Source organism: Podarcis erhardii, assembly GCF_964252035.2.
Source record: "Podarcis erhardii genome assembly, chromosome: 4".
NCBI lineage: Eukaryota > Metazoa > Chordata > Lepidosauria > Squamata > Lacertidae > Podarcis > Podarcis erhardii.
Genome location: NC_138508.1, coordinates 39,426,035 through 39,444,465, shown reverse-complemented (window position 1 = coordinate 39,444,465; position 18,431 = coordinate 39,426,035). Strand labels below are relative to the sequence as shown.

At 41.9% G+C, this 18,431-nt stretch overlaps 1 protein-coding gene across 1 annotated transcript in view; it reads right to left on the bottom strand.

The window, feature by feature from the left end:
- CD96 (CD96 molecule) overlaps positions 1–13,278 on the bottom strand; it is a 28,344-nt gene extending 15,066 nt beyond the window's left edge. The window contains exons 1-7 of the mRNA XM_081859545.1: positions 13,059–13,278; positions 9,412–9,816; positions 5,063–5,109; positions 2,663–2,753; positions 1,893–2,066; positions 989–1,063; positions 411–506 (exon numbers count right to left, since the gene is read on the bottom strand). Coding sequence (XP_081715671.1) covers positions 411–506; positions 989–1,063; positions 1,893–2,066; positions 2,663–2,753; positions 5,063–5,109; positions 9,412–9,816; positions 13,059–13,119 — 949 coding nt within the window. The 5' untranslated portion in view covers positions 13,120–13,278. The remainder of the gene's footprint in view (positions 1–410; positions 507–988; positions 1,064–1,892; positions 2,067–2,662; positions 2,754–5,062; positions 5,110–9,411; positions 9,817–13,058) is intronic.
- Positions 13,279–18,431: the final 5,153 nt, after the last annotated feature.

The window sequence follows — 18,431 nt, the reverse complement described above, 5'->3', positions numbered from 1 at the left end:
ACTGCAGGAAGCTGCTCTAGATGGAGTCAGAGCATTGGTTTGTCTTACTGGCAATGGTTCTTCAGGTTTCTGGTTTTCATTGTTTCTAAGCTTTACCTGGAGATGGTGGGAATTGCAGCCTAAGATTTCCTGCAGGCAAAGCACACACTCTGCCCGTGATCCTAAGACCCTTTCCCCATCCTTAGGCTTTGAGGGGAAAACTTGATGCCAATTAGCCTAGGGGCATTGCATGTGGGTTCAATTTGCCATATTGAACTTTCCACATAAACAACAAATGTAGTGAGATGTTCTCCAGGTGGACCATCCTAGATGGAATGGGATACATGTTGGAATAGCAATATCATAGCTTGGTAAATATTTTAATCATTTATTGTTGGATGAATTTCTCAGAAAAGTGCAGGAAGTGTTTCATACAGATAAACATAACTTACTTTTTGTGAGGGAATCCAAAACTGGAGTAACCTGACTACTGGATTTTGAAGCTTCCATCGTCGTAGTCTGAAGCCCTGTTGAAAATAACAATAGCCTCAAATGTAGTGGATGAACTGTCTAATAATAGCTTAAGAACAACTTAGTACTAATCGAGAGATTTGATTCTTGGTAGGTTAAAACAACAGTAGGGTTTGTATGGTGGGGTAAGTCAAACCATGGTTGAGCAAGAATTCAAGAGTGCAAGAATGCAGGTTTCTCACCGGTCATTTTGCCACTGTACATGTGCTGTGCCATGGTTTGGCTTAGGATATTGACTGAACCTGGTCTTGTGGTTTAGCTCTTCCAGCTTAGTGAATATCTTTGCTTGTTAAATTCATTCTTCTTACAACAGAGTTTACAATAGAGCTTTAGTAACCTCCCAGAAACTTTATGGGTCTGTATTTAGGTGGGGAAACAACATCATGGTAGCTGAGAAAATGTTCTACCATTGCAACATTTACTCTCAGTATTTATGTGATTTTTGTGTGTGCAGGTTTTAAGCAAAGACTTCACTTACTTTGTGTGGAGGTGTCCGAGACTGGAGTAACTTGAGTAACAGATTCTGAGAGTGGCAAAGCTGTAGTCTGAAACCCTGTTGAAAATAACCATTGCAGTAGAGAGTGAACAATCCAGTAATAGGTTAATGACAACATCACAATAACTGAGAGTTTGATTGGATTCTTGATGTACCAACACAATACACACAAAACATGACTTTTCATCAATATTGCAGTGACCTTACAATGATAACACAGGCTAATCCCTTGAGGCCAATGTTTTAAGATGAGAATACAAATTTCTAAGTACTCTGTGGTGCTGGGCAACATAATAAAGAGTGAAGTTTCATGTCTATTCTAAATAATTTCTAGATTATGAAAATATTGTAGAGAAAGTGAATAGAATTTTGAGGCCACAAAAATCCAGCAGCATTTTTTTTGCAAAACAATGTTTGCACTGACATTACAAACTTTTCTCCAACAAACGAAGACATTTTTATTTGCCCAGGCATTTTAAATTTGTTTTACTGCCTGAGTCTGCTTCATAGTATTGCTGCCTTTCAGGGTTTTTTCCACTATAAAAGATGTGTGGTGCTGATGTGATGTATAATCATTTTTTACTGTTGCTGTACACCACTGTGGATTCTGTCATAATTGTGGTTTAGAAATTTTATAAATAATACAAAAAATATATATTGCCTGCTGAATATGCATTAGTACTGAATATATACCAGCATATTCAACTGTTTTCTTAGCATGACTAAATTTATACCTTGAAAACATGTGTGCAGTGATTTATGGAACAAAGTGTTTTTCTTTTGTTTCTGCAGACTTTGCATTGTCAAAGAGGCTTCAGTTAGATTGAGTTCATGCATATCATATGCTCTTTGGATTTCAGGTGGCTCATAACTTAATTTGACTTACCATAAGGGAGAACTATTTCTTCAGATGAAATGTCATTTCCAGGGAAAGGATACACAGACATGCATTTGAAAGGCTGATAAATGGATGGCCAAGTTGTACTTCGTATTGTCAACAGTGATCTCCTCTCATAAAAACCTCCCTCAAACTTTGCATCTTCTTTTTGTATGGATATTCCTTTGAAAAATAAGTAGAAATGAGATCGGTCTTTATTTATTTCTTTTTTTAACCTTTAAAACTCATATTCAAACCTTTAAAACTCAAAGAAAACTCAAACCAGCTAACAAGGAGGATAAAACCATAGCTCAAAGGTTTAGCACTGGGCCACAGTAAAGTGACAGAGCACCTATTTTGCATGCAAAAGATCCCAGGTTAAATTTTGATGCTTCCAGAAAGGGCTGACAAAGACTTCTGCCAGAAACCCTGGAAAGTCAATACTGAGCTTTCTGGAACAATGGTCTGACTTAGCTTAATGTGAACATCATTTCAGTGCCAGGTTAAATTGCACGTCTTCTCCCTGCTTTTGTGGAATTATGATAATGGAATCCTTACTGTTGTGTGTGCCTTTTTCTCTGTATTGTTGAGGAAGGTGGAGTATTAGTTTATCATTAAATGAGAGTTGTGTTCAGCATAAAAGCTGCTTTTCCTCCCACGTAGATTGTGAATGTTTACATTCTCCTGCTCACAGAAAGAGTACTGCGCTCTCTGGTTACAGCCGGATATTTTTTTTAAGTGAATTTTTGAAATGCCATTTTAGACAATGTTTGCATTACCTCTGGATTTGTCCTTCAGTATCTCTCCACCCATGTACCACTGAAGGTCGGGCTTAGGAAATGCCTTCTTTACCACACAAGTAATATTAGCCTATTAGAAAAATCAAAGGAAAACAAGTCAATAATGGCTTGGCTATAATGAACATTACATTGCAGAGTAATGTTGGATCTTTGTGTGGGATAATCAGCCTCACATAACCTGTCCTTTTGTACTTACTTATTTACAGCACTTATGTGCTTATCTGCCAAGGTACCCAAGGTGGTTTACACTTTTAAAATACCCAAACAAATACATGTTATTAAATGTAATTTTGCCCTGTGGTGGCAATGAGACTGTCCAACTGATGTTTTGTTTACCTGTCTCCCTCATTGCCTTCTTCCCTGAAGAAGTCCCAGTGTCCTTTAACCTGAGGGCAAGAGCAGTTTGACTGGAACAAGGACAGACCTTTTCTTTTGCCTGCCACCCTTGCTTTCTTCTTCTTCCCCCACAGGGAAGATGGTCCAAATCACCATAGTAAAGGTGCCATATCAATCAATAAATCAATAAGACGTTTGAATACTTCAGAGTAAGCTTTACAGAAACAATCAGTCTTTGATCCTCTGTCCCCATAATCACCCTGAACATTTTGTACAGTGCTGCAGGTGTAATGAAACCACTAAAACATTACCACTAAAATAGTTCAAAACATGAAGGAAAGGATGATCATAGCTGTGGCTCCATCTGGCATGCGTTTTGTCTAAAAGCAGATAGGATGTGGTTTGGTACCCCGTAGACAGTGCTAAATATGAGGACACCGCGAGCAGACCACAAGAGCCTTATTCTCGATGCATATGATGCAAAATACTAAACTACCTAGAGAAAGATGAGCTGTTAAAAAAAAATGCTTTTACCTTCATAGATCTGCTTGTACCTGCAGAGTGTTTTGTTAACTGAAGTTTTAAACTGAATGTGATCTGAGGTGCAAAATATAGACAGGGACTTAACATTTCCAGCCGTTTTAGAAAGCTCAGAACTGTGGGTGGTTGCTGTATTTTTTACTGCCCCCCTGTTGACCATATAAATAATTTATTTCACTTTTCTCTGCGGGTATAAAACTGAGAACAAGAAACGCAATAGGAAGATGGACAGATATAGGAACAACAACACATGAGATTGAAATGACTCCTTAGGCTATTGAAGCAGGGATTATGTTAAAAGATGGACCTGTGTTTTCAAGCATATCAAACTTAGGAAAAATGTTATGATCTGAAATGGGCCAAATAAAACATTTTATTTCAAAATTAAAATAATATTGTTTTAATACTATATAGATATAGATATATATAATCTGGGATGTGTAGATTTTAAAATCTGAATTAGACAGGATAACTCCTGGAGCCTTCTTCAGATGTTCTTCTTGCATGTAAATATATACAGTTACCAGTGTACAAAGCCTGGCTCCCATTACCAATCCCCTCTATGCATTGCCTGATAATGCACAGAGTGGATTGGTAATGGGCGTGGCCTGCTCCTGAGACGATCCCATTCATAAGAAGGGAACGACATGGAGGGGAACAACATGGGCAACTGCCTTGTACTGAATCAGAGCATTGGTCCATCTAGCTTTTCATTGTGTACATCGACAGGCCTCAGCTCTCCAGGATTTCAGAGAGGGGACATTATGAGCCCCGAAGATGCTAGGAATTGAACATAGTGCCTTCTGTATGCTTCCAACTCTATGATTCTATGATTCTATTCAAGGCAGCTGCTCCAGCACTGAGCTACAGCCCTTTCCCTGTGGTCAGGTAAATCCTGAAACAGGTTCCATGTGAACAAAGGACAAGGATGAGATAATGAAAAAAATGGTTGTTCTTTTCTATTCTTTTATGCCGCCTGCAGATGTCAAAGAACGAGTACTTCAAGCTAATGAGCATTCTGAATTCTTTCCTTTAAAGGTTCAATACCATCCAAGGGCCACATAATTACCGTATTTTTTGCTCTATAAGACTCACTTTTTCCCTCCTAAAAAGTAAGGGGAAATGTGTGTGCGTCTTATGGAGCGAATGCAGGCTGCACAGCTATCCCAGAAGCCAGAACAGCAAGAGGGATTGCTGCTTTCACTGCATAGCGATCCCTCTTGCTGTTCTGGCTTCTGAGATTCAGAATATTTTTTTTCTTGTTTTCCTCCTCCAAAAACTAGGTGCGTCTTGTGGTCTGGTGCGTCTTATAGAGCGAAAAATACGGTACTAGGAGAAAATTCTGACTGGATGATTGCAAACTTGAGGGGGAAACGTTCCCAAATCAGTTGCCCTAGCTGGTTTTCTTGTGGCCGAATTCTCAATTTTGTCCCATTTGATTGGATGACTGGAGCAATAAAGCTATACACTAACTCATGCATTGGTACCTCTAAATTTACTCACCTCTCTTGTGAAACTTGCTTGGAGGCCAATAGAGATTTCTGGTTTCACTTGAGCACAGAAAGAAAATACACGTTTACATTAGTTAGACAGCAGCCAAGTCAGCACTGCAAATTCTTGCAGAATAATCATTACTTTGCATTTATGAAACAGATTCAAATAGAAGACGAAATGATGTTCAAGAACAGTACTACAGATACTAGGATCCATTCAACAGCCTAGAAATAGCTCAGTTATGGCTTTGGTTTCAACTCCCCACTGAGTACAGTTTCTTGGGGGAATGAGACTACCGTAGTTTCTTTATTTCTACTTTGCCAAAATCTGAAGGACAATTCACAGAGGCTTGGTTATTAAAATAACTTAAGACATTTTCTTCCCATTTCTTCCCATGCAGCCACCTGCATCCTTTCTCAATCTTGGGTCCCCAGATGTTGTTGGACTATAACTCCCATCTTCTCTAGCTAGCAGGCCAGGGATGATGAGAGTTGTATTCTGACAACATCTGGGGACCCAAGGTTTATTGCAGATATTAATGTTGCACAGCCTGAAGAAATTGGATGCATAAAAATGGAATAATTTGGGAATATAAATATCCATAAGTATTATTCAAAGTTCTTCAAAAAACAGATACAAAACAATCAATGATACATCCAGAAATTTGTATAAAGCATATGCATATTCAAGCATACGTTCTTCTTCTTAAATATATAACATAGTTGTGATCAAATCAAAGATCAAAGCTCTGTTTCTTTCATATCCTGCATTAGTCTGCATCCAGCCTAAGGTTATGCAACTCCTAGAGAGGCATCTTATCATATCCTTCTCCCACTGTGCCAAAAGGCAAAGGCAACTACCTTTGAAAATGAAGATTTACAAGTGAATACCTTGAACACGTGATCTAAGGTTAAACACTCATGTGAAGGCCAGCAGAGAACATCAACAATTAATTATCAACCCAGCTAGAAGCTCAGAGAGCTCTTTCTAGCTTAGTATATTCCAATGAAATTTTCCAATGTTAAAGCCTTAGCAACACACATACAGGCATTCTCCATCTCAGTGTGCAATTAAACAATTAACAAAGTTGAGCAAGGCTGCTCTAGAGAGTCAGGGAGGCTATCTGAACAAGGTGAAGTGAGGCACAGATGACTGCTGAGAAAGGATTTGCCACAAATTGGGCTTGGATCCTAAACCAAGATAATTTAAGGAAGTCCCCAGAAGGAAACTTTGCTGTCTTTTCTTTCCTCCCCTGAGCAGCCCCCTGAGCCATGTCCCACATTTTTCAGGAGCAACTCCCCCTCTGGGGAAGGCTATAGATTGGTGGCAGAACATCTGCTTGGTCAAAAGGTTCACTCCCCAGTATCTCCTGGTAGATCTGGGTAAATATCCCATGTCTGAGGACCTGCTGCAAGTGACCGCAGACAGTGCTAAGCAAGATGGAGCAATGATTGACTCAGTATAAGACAACTATCTATGTTCCTCCATAGAGACTTTCTTAGGGTTGCAGACAGCAGGTAGTGGGAAGAGCTGACTGGAAACTTTCATTCTGTGAACTCCCTTCAATTCACTTAGATTGGGGTCCAAGGCAATTTTCCATCAATGGTGATGATCTATGGGCAAACTTAGATTGTACAAGTTGCTTGTAATTAATTTTTGGCTCCTCTGTGAATGTAGACTTTGCACTGAAGAGCACCAGACAGAATGTAACACAGGAGAGGGAAGAACTTGTGGTCCTCCACATGTTAGAATCATAGAACCATTGAATTGTTGAGTTAGAAGTCACCCCGACTCTACAGTTGTTGGACTCTAGCTTCCATCAGACCTAGGAAGCACAGCCACTGGTCAGAAACAATGGATGTTGCAGTCCAACATATGCATGGCCACAGTTTCCCCATGCCTGCAGTACAGCATTGCCACACAGTGGCCTTGTTTAAACCATACTATGGGGTTGGACTAGATGACCCTTAGGTGCTTTCCAACTCTAGAATTCTATGATTCTATTCAAATGAGTTTGGATGAGCCTCAGGTTTGCATCACCCCCACCCTCCACCACCCTGCTTCATATCCTCTCTTCTTTTAGCATGGCTGCAAGGAGGCGACAAGAAGCATTTGCTTCCTGTTTCAATGGACCATGGTTTGGTTTTATGTCTGTTGCTCACCCAGCCTTGTTCCCGCAGTGCTGAATTGTGGTGTTTAGCATCATAGCCAAAGACAGTGTTTGCTAGAGAAAGAGCAGGCCAATTATCTCGTCGACCAGTAAACACCCCAAGCGGATGAATGCAAAAAATGCAGACCAGGTGGTTTAAATTAAGGTCAGGAAGAGGTTGGTTAAGTAGCTGAATATTTTGCAGCTCCCAGAGCTGCTCTCTGCATTCTCACAATGCTGCGTCAACAGTCTTATTGTGTCATCCTTCCTTTGATCCAGTTCTGCAGTAACACTCATTGCCTCCACTTTGGTCCTCCACGTCTGCCAGTTATCCTTCCCCAGTGACTTGGGTTGGGTTTTGTTCCCTCCAGATGGGTTTGTTTTACTTTGAAGTGAAGTTATGTTTTCTTAATGACTAATATCCTTCATCCTCCAACTCTGTTTCTGAGCATCTTCTAACCCAGTTGGGTGAAAAGACAAATTTTGCAGGATGTTGGGGTTTGTTTGTTTTTCTGCTAGCTATTATTTTGTACTCTCAACCAGGGAATGCAGCAGACAGCAAGGGCTAGTGCTGTTATATGGAAGAGAGGAAGAATAAAATAAACAGTCTGTCTGACTTTTGTCCAGTAGTTAGTGATAATGCTGGGGTGGGTGGTCACACTTCTGTAAGAAATGAAGAGCAAAGCTTGAAAGAGCAGCATCAGGAGCAAACACAAATCTATCTCAAACAATGCATCCATTCCACTAGATGCTCTATCCATTTGACCAGATCATCTTTATGGTCTTGGATTTTTTCTTATCTATTAAGTTGTCAATAGCAGATAAAAACCCTGAACTGGTATGTATGATCAGTGTGCCTGTCACAATCAAAACTGCATTTATCAGTCCAGTTAGTCCTGCCTCCAATACTCAGTGACCTTCAGGTTCCCTTCCAAGTCTATAATTCTATGATTCTGTGATTATCAGAACAAACAAGTCCTGTCCCTTGTTTTCCATGCATGCCTGCAGCAGGACAATCTGCAAGAAGGGAGCTTGCACAGTTAATCCTTGCTTGCTATGATCCTGCCTCCAACCTTTGGCAAGCATCCTTATTCAAATGCTCGTAACCTCCCTAGACTCATATAGACATACTCCAGGAAGTTTCTTTCCACCGAAAAATAATAATCTTCCACATATTGAACTACATATCAAGGAGAGGTATCGACTTTGTCCTAGTCCCTGACATGTTAGTTTTCCATATGCAAGAATGTCACTCCTCTCCTCAATGGAGAGCATTTTGTTATAGAAACCATCACGAGACATAGACTTATCTAATCAATGAGAAGTGGGACGAAGGGCTCATGCAGACTGCCACTTTCCCCACCACTTTCCCCTGGGGAAACCCAATCTTTACCGCTGAATCAGAGCAAACATCAATTGGGTTTTCTGCAGATTGACATTTGCTCTGATTCAGTGCTAAAGAGCAGGTTTTCCTGGGAGAAGTGGTGCTTTCTAGACATGGCACAAGCGGGTGTGTGGGCAACCCAATATTTCAGGAGAATGGTAAATTCACATTATGGCAACCTTTCCAGCATCTGAAGTATTCTATATTCCTTTCACTCTTCATCTCAGCTTTCATGGAGTATGATTCCCTAACACAGATGCTCAATCGAATTCTGATTGCCATCGGAGCTCCTGCTCCAGATCTCACAGCCATGTGAGGAAAGGCAGCTGTCAACTTGGATTAGGGCTGTTGCTGCTAGGCTGCCCACCCAAGCATGGTGTGACAGGTAACTTCTTTGTGGGCACCAGGCAGAGATGTAGCTTTTTAGTAAAACATTTTGCTGATGAAATAACTTTTGGGCTGGCTCAGCTTGCATTTATGTTGATGACTGCTGGATTTGTCAATTTGAGTTTTATTGCATTGGTAAAACAAACATTATTGGTTTTACACAGCGCGATTATTTAATCTGTTGGCTGCTTTGATTTTCCTTGGAGAATAAGGCAGAGTAGAATTTTAAAAACTCGCCATTTTACTGTTTCTGCCCTGAATGGAAGCATTTCAAGTTCTTCTAAAACGTCAACTGAAGCACATTACTTGCAACAGGAACACGGTCAGTGGAGCAGCAATGCAAATGTGTTATCTGAAGTCACTGCGAAAGAGATACTGTTTAAAAGATTATAATGCCCCTCATTAAAAACAAATCTTAATGTGTCAATTACTGCTTACCACTGTTCTTAACAACAAGATTGATTTCAGAGCAGCTTGTTCCAGTTGGATATGTAGCAAAGTTGCACTCATACAAGCCAGACATTTCCAGACTCACGTTCTTCAGCTGCAGAATCCACTGACTGCATTTTATATTGCTGGCTGTAATATCACTGTGGCCACCCAGGCAATTGTGGACATCCTTCCTGAAACTTACAGAGTAGCTGTAAGCTGTTTCATGGTATCGTGTGCCATAGGTAGGGTGGTACACAGCTATCTTTCTTGGTCGACCATCTTGAATCTTTGTCCACTGCATTTGTGTTACATAGATATCCTTTTCCTTCGGGATGCTACATGATAGAGTCACATTGCTGCCAGGCAAACCATAGACAGTTTTCCCATCCTGAAGGATGATGTTAGACTGGGCTGCAAGAGAACACAAATGCACACAGTGTCATTTTCACATGCTCTATATCCTCATGTTTATAATTCCTAGGCTCCCACTGCACACCTGGAAGAAGAATATGGGGAAACTGGCATGAGCGATGTGATGAAGATAGTGGCACAAAAACAGTGCTTCTCAAAGGGTGTGGCCTGGTGTGGCAGGAGACACTGACAAATGTGGCGCAAGATTCAAGGGCAATCAATATTATATTTGGGAATGATTCATGTTATTACATAGCTGCATTATTTTATACCTTCTGGATGTCCCACAAACATATTATAAATTAGTTGTGTTCTATGTTATAACTCTAGCACTGTTAGGAATTGTCTCTTTTTGTTTTCCATTGTATTTGTTATCAATAAAAAAATTGGAATGGCACGAGCAAATTTTTATTCTGAAAGTATGGCCTAGAGAAAAATGGCTAAAAGACTGGCCCCCACAGCCCTTTTCTACCTGTGTTGCCCCTTCATGGCTTCAATGCTGGAAGAGTCTTTTTGCCTGCTATCACACCTCAGAAAGCCAAGAGATCTGGTGACCCCTTCTTATGTCCACATAAGGTAAAGGTAAAGGGACCCCTGACCATTAGGTCCAGTTGTGACTGACTCTGGGGTTGCGGCGCTCATCTCGCTTTACTGGCTAAGGGAGCCGTCATACAGCTTCTGGGTCATGTGGCCAGCATGACTAAGCTGCTTCTGGCGAACCAGAGCAATGCATGGAAATGCCATTTACCTTCCCGCTGGAGTGGTACCTATTTATCTACTTGCACTTTGGTGCGCTTTCAAACTGCTAAGTTGGCAGAAGCAGGGACCGAGCAATGGGAGCTCACTCTGTCGCGGGGATTCGAACCGCCAACCTTCTGATTGGCAAGTCCTAGGCTCTGTGATTTAACCCAGAGCACCACCCATGTCAGTTGCACACATCCATGGAGAACAAGGCTGCCAGTGGCTACTTGCCTCCACTGCTGGAGGCAGCATAAAATCATAGAATAGCAGAGTTGGAAGAGCATGTCTCTGAATACTAGTTACATGAAATCACGATTTGGATGCAGCTCTGTTGCACTCATGTCCTGTTTATAAGAATCTAGTTGGCCACTGCATACCCCACAATCAGGTCACAGCAACCAGGATTGGGGAGGAGGTGGCCTTGCAAAGCTGCCTTGACTTTGGCCTTGCAGCGACAGTGAGCCACCAAAGCTAAGGTGGTGGGGGCAGGCCTGGGCAGGTGGAGGTGGGGGGGGAGGGTGTGACAGCAGGCCAAGGTGTCCTGGGCATGCTTGCAAATGGTGGTGGGCAAGGTAGCCTGGGCTGGTGAGGGACGGGGGGGGGGGGTTGAGGGAGTGTCCCCGATTTGGGGCAAAAAATGTTGGGAGCATATCCCTGTGTGAGAAGAGAATACTAGATTGCATGGGTTTTTATGAGATGGTGCAAGGGTCAAGTGAAGAGCTTTATCTAGGACCGACAATCATGGTATCCTGGCCTTTAAACGCTGTGTGAGTACGCCTTAAGAGACTTTTTAGAATAAAGAGCAAGAGTATATATTTCTCTAACGAGGAACAAAGAACAGTATAAACAGCCCAGGGATCTCAATTCAGCATCTTGCATTCAGGAAGCTGCTTCACTTTTTAGAGAATTCTACACAGGAAATTCTTCCTGAGAATTATGCTTAAGAGCAGGCATGAAGATCAAAGTGCAACATCAACAGGGAATTAGGAATAAATATTTTAATACTTAACTTTTATTAATAGTCTTTTTATCTCAGAACGTGCTGCAGCTCTTGAGTATCTGTATCTTTCAAGTTGTCATGAGGGGTCTATTATCAGCCCAAAGTTGTTAAGTATGGGCTGACTCTCGTTTGACTGTCTGGTCTGCATTTAGGCTTATAATCCTATCCAGAGAGATTCAGCTGCTTGCCCTATCTGATAGGATCAAGTCTATCCATGAGACTTGCTGAACCAGCACAGGAGCACTTAGGGAGAACCAGTAGATAGAACTACGGTAGCACCACAGCCATTTTGCTTATATTGGTTTTTGGCACGTCCTACCATAGCGGTAGGGATAGGGGAGAAACTTGATTCCGTTCGCTTTTAAAGGCAAACCTGCACAATTTGTCCTTTCTGAAGCATTACACAAAGCAAAGCAGCCATTTTTCTTAATTCACATTTCTCTAAATTCAGCACTGTGGTTCTTCAGTCAATCAATGTGGAGCATACACTAGGCTGAAGTCCACATAAAATGCATTACTGAAAAAACCCATACAAAATGCATTATATTAGGGAGGAAAATTGCTTTTAAAAAATGTATATTGTAGGCAAAACTGCATACAGCTTCTCCCATCTGCAAACATGACCATAGGCTCCAAAAAGGTTGGCAACCCCTGTCCTACCAGGATTTTCCAGCAGCAGACTTAGGGCACCAAGCTGAAGAGAGGCATAATAATAATAATAATAATAATATTTATACAGGTACCTACTGAGAAGATCCATTAAAAAGAAACTGTACTAAAAGGAATTATTGTGAAAATAAGAAATATTTGGGAAGGTGCACCAAATTTTGTTCTCACTCAGGACACCATATTGCCAAAGCCCGCCCATGGATATTCTCTTAAGCCCCACATGAAGGAAAGGCTGCATAAGATCACAACAATTTGTGATCAAGGCTGTACAACTAACACCCTTACTTTTGAAATGTTGCAACAGAGTGTGGAACCTGCGGCCCTCTAAATATTGTTGGGCTAAAACTCTTATATCACTGACCAGTGGCCGTGATGGCTGCGGCTTATGGGAGCTGGAATCCAATATCATCTTCAAGATGCTTCCCATTTCCCCATCCCCTGTGTTACATTCTGTCCTCTTTAGTGCAAAGTCCACATTGACAGAGGTTCCACAGACAACCCAGCACTTTCCTTCAGAAATGAAAGTATAGCTTATTCTTGAATTCTTATTAATAAATGGGAAGGATATTTTAACCGCATAGTTATTAGCAAACTCCCCTTGAAAATACACTTATGATAAGAACCAAAATATTTGCTCTGCAATGTCAGCCTAATGCAGTACTGTACTTTATATCCCAAAGTGGCTTTTCAGAAGTCCCCAAGAAATACGACCATGGATATAAAGCTTGAAAGAGACACCACCACATCGCCTTGGGTCCTCGCCCTCAGCTCAGGCATGCAACAGATTTATCAACCTAACAGGAAGAGGTTTCTTTAAAGAAAATGAACTTACCATTGATCAAGTGTGTGAGGATGAACAAATAATGCACCTGAAACTGCCATCTCCTCTCCATCTTTACCTCACGTTGCTAAGAAAAATTATTTTTAAAGAAAGAGTAACAACACATTCAAATGTCTCTCAAAGAAGATAAAAGGTTCTGTCCGTGGTTAGACATACAACAGAAGGACTTTTCTCCTGTTTGCATGATGAGTTCTGCTTTTCATGCTTTCTTTCTCACATCTCTGAGAGGAAATAGATGCTTACAGGAAACCACTGTGTTTAGGGTTTTTTTATTTGAATAAACGTATGTTCATATGCAGTTTGCCAGGAAGGAGGAGGAAGAAGAGGAGGAGGAGTAGAAGAAAATGAAACAGTGCATGATAAGAAAACTTGCCTCCATTTCCAAAATATTTTTGATCACGTTTAGCTGGAGTTTTCAGCTCTAAATAAAACAGTTTGACCTGACAATGGACAACATTATTATTATTATTATTATTATTATTATTATTATTATTATTATTATTATTGACTTAATTTGTATAGCACCCTTCACCCAAAGATCTCAGGGTGGTTCATAGCATAAAAATGCTAGATGAGAGCCAGTGTGGTGTAGTGGTTAAGAGCGGTAGACTCGTAATCTGGGGAACTGGGTTCGTGTCTCCGCTCCTCCACATGCAGCTGCTGGGTGACCTTGGGCCAGTCACACTTCTCTGAAGTCTCTCAGCCCCACTCACCTCACAGAATGTTTGTTGCGGGGGAGAAAGGGAAAGGAGACTGTTAGCCGCTTTGAGACTCCTTAGGGTAGTGATAAAGCGGGATATCAAATCCAAACTCCTCCTCCTCCTCCTCCTCCTCCTCCTCCTCCTCCTCCTCCTCCTCCTCTTCTTCTTCTTCTAGATAAAAACACAAAATACATATTACAAACAAGAACAAAACAAACCAATAACACCTTCCAGTTCCCTGGGAGAACATGAAGCCATTAGTGATATATGTGTATCTCATGTGGTGTTAGAGCAAATGCTTGTTCTTTCCCCTTTTATATTATAGCAGGAGTTGCCATCATAGTACCTGTGGGCACTATTGTGACTGCCAAAGGTCAAAATAAATAGCCGCTCAAAAATCCACAATACACAAAGGCCTGTTTGCACTTCCTATTCGGCCCATGTTTGCAGCAATTCAGCCTTTCCTACATTGAATACACACCCTTAAGTACACCCATATTTTACTGGATGCCAGGATCGCACACCCACCGCCCAATCTGTACTGAACAAGAGTGCTGTAAGTAGGACCAGAACCATTGTAACACAGTGCCCCCAAGTTCCCATCCCACAGAGCCAGACCAAGAGGGAACCATGGTCAGTGACACCAAAAGCCATAAAGAGATCAAGAAGCAGGAAAGTCACATTCACCTTGCCCCTCTCTTTGTAAATGTCATCCATCAGGGTGACCAAGGGTGATTCGCTCCCAGGACCAGGCCTCAACCTGGTGCCATTGATGAGAGATGCTCACCTAAAGCTCACATCCTTTGCTGGTGGGGAAAAGGTGTGTGCGTGTCTGTGACTGCTGATGGCATTACTGTAGTATTGATGAGATTTGAAAAACAAGAGGGTCGTGGCAAAGATTCTTAGGCAAATGGCTTTTTCATAATTTGAAAGGAACCAAGGATGGGCCTCTGCACCATTATACGTTTTGCTTCAGCCAACCAACTCTGAAATGTGAATACAGCTGCAGAAGTAGATGGGTGGAAGCTCAGAAGGAAGACTGGGATGTTACTAATTTACTGTAAATTGGGGTGAGTGTTGGTGGGATCCACTGACAGATCTCTGGATGGTTTGAAGTATGTAAATTAGTGAAGATTGCTTAGCAATGGCAACCATAAATGAATTCCCACTCTACCCCAAATTATTTGGCTGAAATGCCAGAGATGGGAGGTTCTTGGGACTGTTTCCTATGTAAGCTCAGTTACATTTCGGTACTCAAAACAATTTCTTGTGCTGAAAATTCTTCACCCTTAAATGATAACATCTTTTATGTACAGTGGTACCTGGGGTTAAGTACTTAATTCATTCCAGAGGTCCGTTCTTAACCTAAAACTGTTCTTAACCTGAAGCACCACTTTAGCTAATGGGGCCTCCTGCTGCCGCCATGTCGCCGGAGCACGATTTCTGTTCTCATCCTGAAGCAAAGTTCTTAACCCGAGGTACTATTTCTGGGTTAGCGGAGTTTGTAACCTGAAGCATCTGTAACCTGAAGCGAATGTAACCTGAGGTACCACTGTACTTTATATACTCTGCTTGGCAGATCTTAGAGACCTAGGAGACAACAACACAGTAGACCCCACAGGCCTAAAGTCTACTTTCACCTGATTTAAATAACTGCTTTAACTCTTACCCTTTTTTGGGAGGCACACCATTCCATTTTCTGCTTTGTTGCCTTCTCCCTCTCTCTCCCCTCACCTACTTCTCCTTTAACAGCAGGAGAAAAAAGAGCAAGAGGTCAGCATATACAGCTATCTGTGTGACACAGTAGAAAAATTGCACAGTAGCAGTTTTATTGATCCCATAACTATTCATCACAATTGGAGACGACAGCGCAAGCACAGTATGATATATGCCATGTGCACAAGAGGGTCGCTCTGAACTCCACTGTAGTTCCTAGGTCATTAGGTCCTGTCCTCAGAGAGGTATGCTAACAACCATTATTCATCTGCACTGGCTTTCCTTGGACCCTGTTTTCTGGCCCTTGTCATAACACAGGGAACGGGCATGTCAGTGAAGATGAGACAAGAGGTTCCTGCTTGGTGGTGAGATTTAATTTATCCTGTTCAAGCTGATGTGGACAGGACCGCTAGTTATTTACACTTGAGATAAAATACAGCAGTGGAAAAGAATGTGAGATCATGAGTTACGACTCCGATTCAAAATGTGCCTTGGCTTGCCAGTGGTATCCTTATGCCCGAAATGCTCCTTTTCAATATTCATGAATGTGCAGCATAAGATAAACAGATAGCTTGCCTACACACACACACACACACACACACACACACACACACACACTAATACCTCAAAGAGCAATCTTGCAGAACTGATTGCTCAGCAGAAGACATTGTTTCTTTCAATGCAATATATGGAATGATTCTGAAAAATCTCTCTCTGCTTGACTCTTGCAGACGCCAACTTCAGAATGTCGGCCAATGGGTCATATGAGGCAACATAAACCAGGAAGCAAGGTTTGTCTAATACAAGGTATCCCCTCCTTTAATTTGCCAGTTTGATCAACTATGTACACAGCAGATTGTGTGTACACTGAGCACTGACATTGCTCAGTGGGGAGAAGAGGGCCATTAGAGGAAAAAAGAAGCAAACCCACTGAATAGATATGAGTATCTCACCTATAGAAAGCCAGGGCAGAGAGAGGTTGTTGCAGCACAAAGCTGCTGCAACTCTTCAATATCATGTAGGGAAACATCAGGAAGAACTTCCTGACAGTAAGAGCTGTTCAACAGTGGAATGTTGTGGAGTCTTTGTGGAGTCCTTGGAGATTTTAAAGCAGAGGTTGGATGGCCATCTTGTCAGGAGTTCAGCCTACACTCGAGTAGGACCCTGGCAGAGATACATGCCCGACTGGCATGCTGCTTCATAAGCTTTCTTCAGCCCGAATATCACAGCGACCGATGGCAACCAACACTGGCACACTTAGGGATCTGCAGAGTTTGTGCATCATGTGTAACAGACGTCAGCAACTCAGCTTTTTGGCTAATCTACTTTATTTACATATAAACACACACGGAGCACTGCAACATGGCTCCCTCTCTCTCTCTAGCATCAGACAGCAAAGAGAAAAAGAACAAAGGACAATAGTCCCACTTCACAGAACACAGTAACACAAACATCCTGTCTTCGTCACTTGCCACTCTGTGGAGTCAAAACTGTAGTCATGGAGCAGGAATTCTAACACATCTGTCATGGATGCTTTAGTTGAGATTCCTGCATTGCAGGGGGTTGGACTAGATTGGCCTGAGGGTCCCTTCCAACTCTACAATACTGATTCTAAGAGCTCCATTCTAGGACTGAGTTTTGGAGGATGTTTGAACAATGCCTTGTTCCAATTAGTCTATGCCTTGTTCCCTTGCCTTATCCTCACACTGCTCCTGGCAGTGTTATTGCTCCTGGCAGTATATTTCTCCTGGTGTTATTGCTCCTGGTGTTATTGCTCCTGGCAGTATATTTCAGATAAAACCACAGCGGACTTTGCTACCAAACTCTGCCAATTTGTCCTTACCCACAACAACTTCAAATTCGGTGATGACCTGTTCCTTCAGATCAGCGGCACAGCAATGGGCACCCGCATGGCCCCACAGTATGCCAACATCTTCATGGCGGATTTAGAACAACGTTTCCTAAACTCCTACCCACTCAAACCTCTCTTGTACCTGCGATACATTGATGATATTTTTATCATCTGGACACATGGTCAACAGACCCTGGACACCTTCCACCAGAAATTCAATGATTTTCACCCCACCATCAACCTAACAATGAATCAATCTATGCAAGAAATACATTTTTTGGACACTACTATAAAAATACAGGATGGGCGCATAGACACCACCTTATACCGTAAACCAACTGACCGACAAACATATCTACATGCCTCTAGCTACCATCCCAAACATACCAAACAGTCCATTGTATATAGCCAGGCACTACGTTACAGCCGCATCTGCTCCAATTCCACAGACAGAGACTCTCACCTAAGAGATCTACAGCAAACCTTTTTAGAACTAAAATACCCAGCAGATGAAGTTAGACAACAGATCAACAGAGCCAGACTGATACCCAGAGAGAACTTGCTGCAAGACAGACCCAAAAAAGAAAATAACAGAACACCTCTAGTCATCACATACAGCTCCCAAGTTAAAACAGTACAACGCATCATCAGAGATCTACAACCTCTCCTGGACAATGACAGTTCTCTTTCTCAAGCTCTGGGAGGAAGACCTTTCATTGCCTACAGACAGCCACCCAGTCTTAAACAACTCCTAACCCACAATAATACTACAACCAGACCTAACACGGACACTGGCACCAGAGCCTGCAATAAACCCAGATGCCAACTTTGCTGCCACATACACCCGGACAACACCATTACTGGCCCCAACAACATCACACATACCATCTCGGGACTATTTAATTGCTCATCGTCTAACATTGTGTATGCCATAAAATGCCAACAGTGTCCTTCAGCTCTCTATATTGGACAAACAGGCCAGACCTTACGCCAAAGAATAAACGGACATAAATCCGACATCAGGAACCACAAGACAGAAAAACCAGTAGGAGAACACTTCAATCTCCCAGGACATTCTATACAAGATCTCAAAGT